At 38.4% G+C, this 2,617-nt stretch overlaps 1 protein-coding gene across 1 annotated transcript; it reads left to right on the forward strand.

Annotated features, from left to right (window-relative positions):
* Positions 1-14: 14 nt before the first annotated feature.
* LOC121964725 (unconventional myosin-If-like) lies at positions 15-1,285 on the forward strand (the record flags this gene model as incomplete). Its single annotated transcript, XM_042514920.1, has 3 exons — positions 15-167; positions 602-691; positions 1,191-1,285. Coding segments are annotated over 3 exons (338 nt in total), but the record flags the coding sequence as incomplete, so codon positions are not given.
* Between the last annotated feature and the right edge of the window lie 1,332 nt (positions 1,286-2,617).

The following is a 2,617-nucleotide window of genomic DNA, read 5'->3' on the forward strand; positions in this document are numbered from 1 at the left end:
TGTGTGTGTGTTTATGCCCCGCCCCTCAGGGGAGTAAGGAGCGCTACCATTGGCAGGCTCAGAACGTGAAGGTGAGCGGGGTGGACGACATGGTGCTGCTGTCCAAGATCAATGAGGACGCCATCACGGAGAACCTGAAGAAGAGATACATGGACGACTACATCTTTGTATCCTCACACAGCTGCAGCTCCAGCCGGTCTTCTTAATAAAACAGAATAAAACAGAAGAGAGTAGCTTTATCGCCACTGAACATAATTAGGGCTGGGCAGCAGATATGCCTTTCCATGCACAGACAGCTGATATCCTGCCCCCTGGTGGTCGGCTCAGTCACGGTGTGAAACCCTCTCTGGTTTCTGTCTTGGTATGGAGCTCATTGGCACAGTGACTTTGCTAAAAGTGCGCGGTCCGACCTTTCTTCTCGCTGATGGTCTTTTTTGTTTATACAGGTCATATAAGCATCAGCATCATCATCATCATCATGAGTTATTATGAGTGTACTGTCAGATATAAGAAGACAAAAGAAAATGTTTTGAATATTCTGCCACAGATCCCTCTGGTTCTTCTGGCTCTGGTTGTTGTCCTTGACCTGGTTCTCTGTCAGACCTACATCGGTCCAGTTCTGATCTCTGTGAACCCGTTCAAACAGCTTCCGTATTTCACCGAGAGAGAAGTGGAGCTCTACCAGGGAGCGGTGAGACGACAACAACAACAACAACAACAACAACAACGATGCAAAACAGCCACAACAAATACACAAAAACACACTCGTTATTGTGATTCTGTGTTTGTCATTTAATTTAATTGATATAATTTTTTTTGCTCATTTCAGTTTAGATTTTATTGTTAAAACATATTTTGTTTATTTATTTGTGTATTTAGAGTTATGTCAGTTAAATAAAATAGTAATCCCTCTCAATCATCACTTCTGACCCTCTGTCAGGGCGTGGCGGCGTATTTGCCTAGATTGTCTTATTTTGGTCTGGTTTTCTGTGCTCGGGAAGTGAATCTAAGACATCATCATGTTTTAATGAACAGTCACCAACAAACCTGCAGAGAACATCGTTAACAATATTCACTCGTAAATGTACACACGTGAAAGTTGTTAAACCGGATCATTTCTTCACTGTCAGGACGTTTAAACGTACAAATCTCTGTTTTTGAACATTTTGCCCCCCTCTGCCCCCCCGCAGGCTCAGTATGAAAACCCCCCTCACATCTACGCTCTGGCTGACAACATGTACAGAAACATGATGATTGACAGCGAGAACCAGTGTGTCATCATCAGGTAGGCGGGACTTTCACTGCTTTAACAAACAACAACAACAACAACAACAACAACAACAGCTGTTTCTGCCACTAAACTTCAAAGACTGAACAAGCATCTGTCAGAGTTATTAAACATGTTAATCATTAATATCCCTTTGAGACTTGAGCAAAGTGGCTTCTTTCAAAAACATCAGAGAAAGGCAATGAACTTAAGAGAAAATAGCCCCAACAATTAACAAAAAATTAAGAACTAATAATAATATTAAGAAGAAGAAATTATTAAAAAAAAAACAAAAACAACCTTACAGGAAAAAGAAAAATAAAGAGCAAAAAATACATTTTTTTTATTTTAATTTTTTTCTGTAACATCATTTTAAATATATAATTCAATGAATGGTAAATATAGTGTTTAGACCTTTTTCCCCCTTTTTTGGATAATATCTAATAATCTCCCCATTGCCCGTTTTCAAGTCTTCTTTTCACCTTTTAGTATTTTTTTCTTTTTTCTTTTTTTGCAATGTTCTGATAATTTCTTGTCAAATTGTTCATTATCTTTCTTCTTTTGTTTTCAAAAGAAAACAACCAGTTTTCTTAAGTTTCACAGGTTTAAATGCTTGTGAAAAGTTTCTGAACGCAGAAAAACAAAACTGACGCTGATCCAGGTTTCAAGGGTTTAAAGGTGAATTACATCCACGTTCAAAATGAACACGTTATTTCTATCATCCAGGACGAAAGTCAAAAAATATTAGTACAGGAACAACTCCAATATTCAAAATCAGTGCTAAAATTCAAATTTTGGGATTATAGCCTGGAGTTCTTCACAGACGATGAACGAGACGTTTTCTTTAAACTTGATGACGTCTCGTTGGAGATGTAATATCTGGTTTCTGTTTTTGACAAAAGTTCAAAAATATTAATTGATCTTTGAACATAGTGGCATCGTTACTTTAGTTGTTCACACTGAAAACCTGATCAGCTCCATCAGGTGTGACTGACAGCAGCTGGAGGCACACCTGCTGTCAGTCAGGTGTTGCCCCGCCCACTTCACAGAGCTCACCGAAAACAGGAAAAACAACAAAAAACTGTGTCAACTTCGGCAGTAGCACGTTTGTTTCAACAGAAACTCATCAGCATTTAAAATAAGCTCCAACAGCTGCAGCATTAACCCTTTGAGACCTGGATCGGTTAAATCTTGTGCTGCATTCAGACACGTTTCACAAATATTAAAACCTTTGAACCCAAAGCAAACTGCTGCGATTTCTTTTGGAAATATTGGGAAGAAGGCAAAGAGCAACAACAAATTTCCCACAATTTAAAAGAAAAATGGAAAAATGTTTAGAAAACTATATTT

This window comes from Plectropomus leopardus, unplaced genomic scaffold, assembly GCF_008729295.1.
Source record: "Plectropomus leopardus isolate mb unplaced genomic scaffold, YSFRI_Pleo_2.0 unplaced_scaffold16921, whole genome shotgun sequence".
Lineage (NCBI taxonomy): Eukaryota > Metazoa > Chordata > Actinopteri > Perciformes > Serranidae > Plectropomus > Plectropomus leopardus.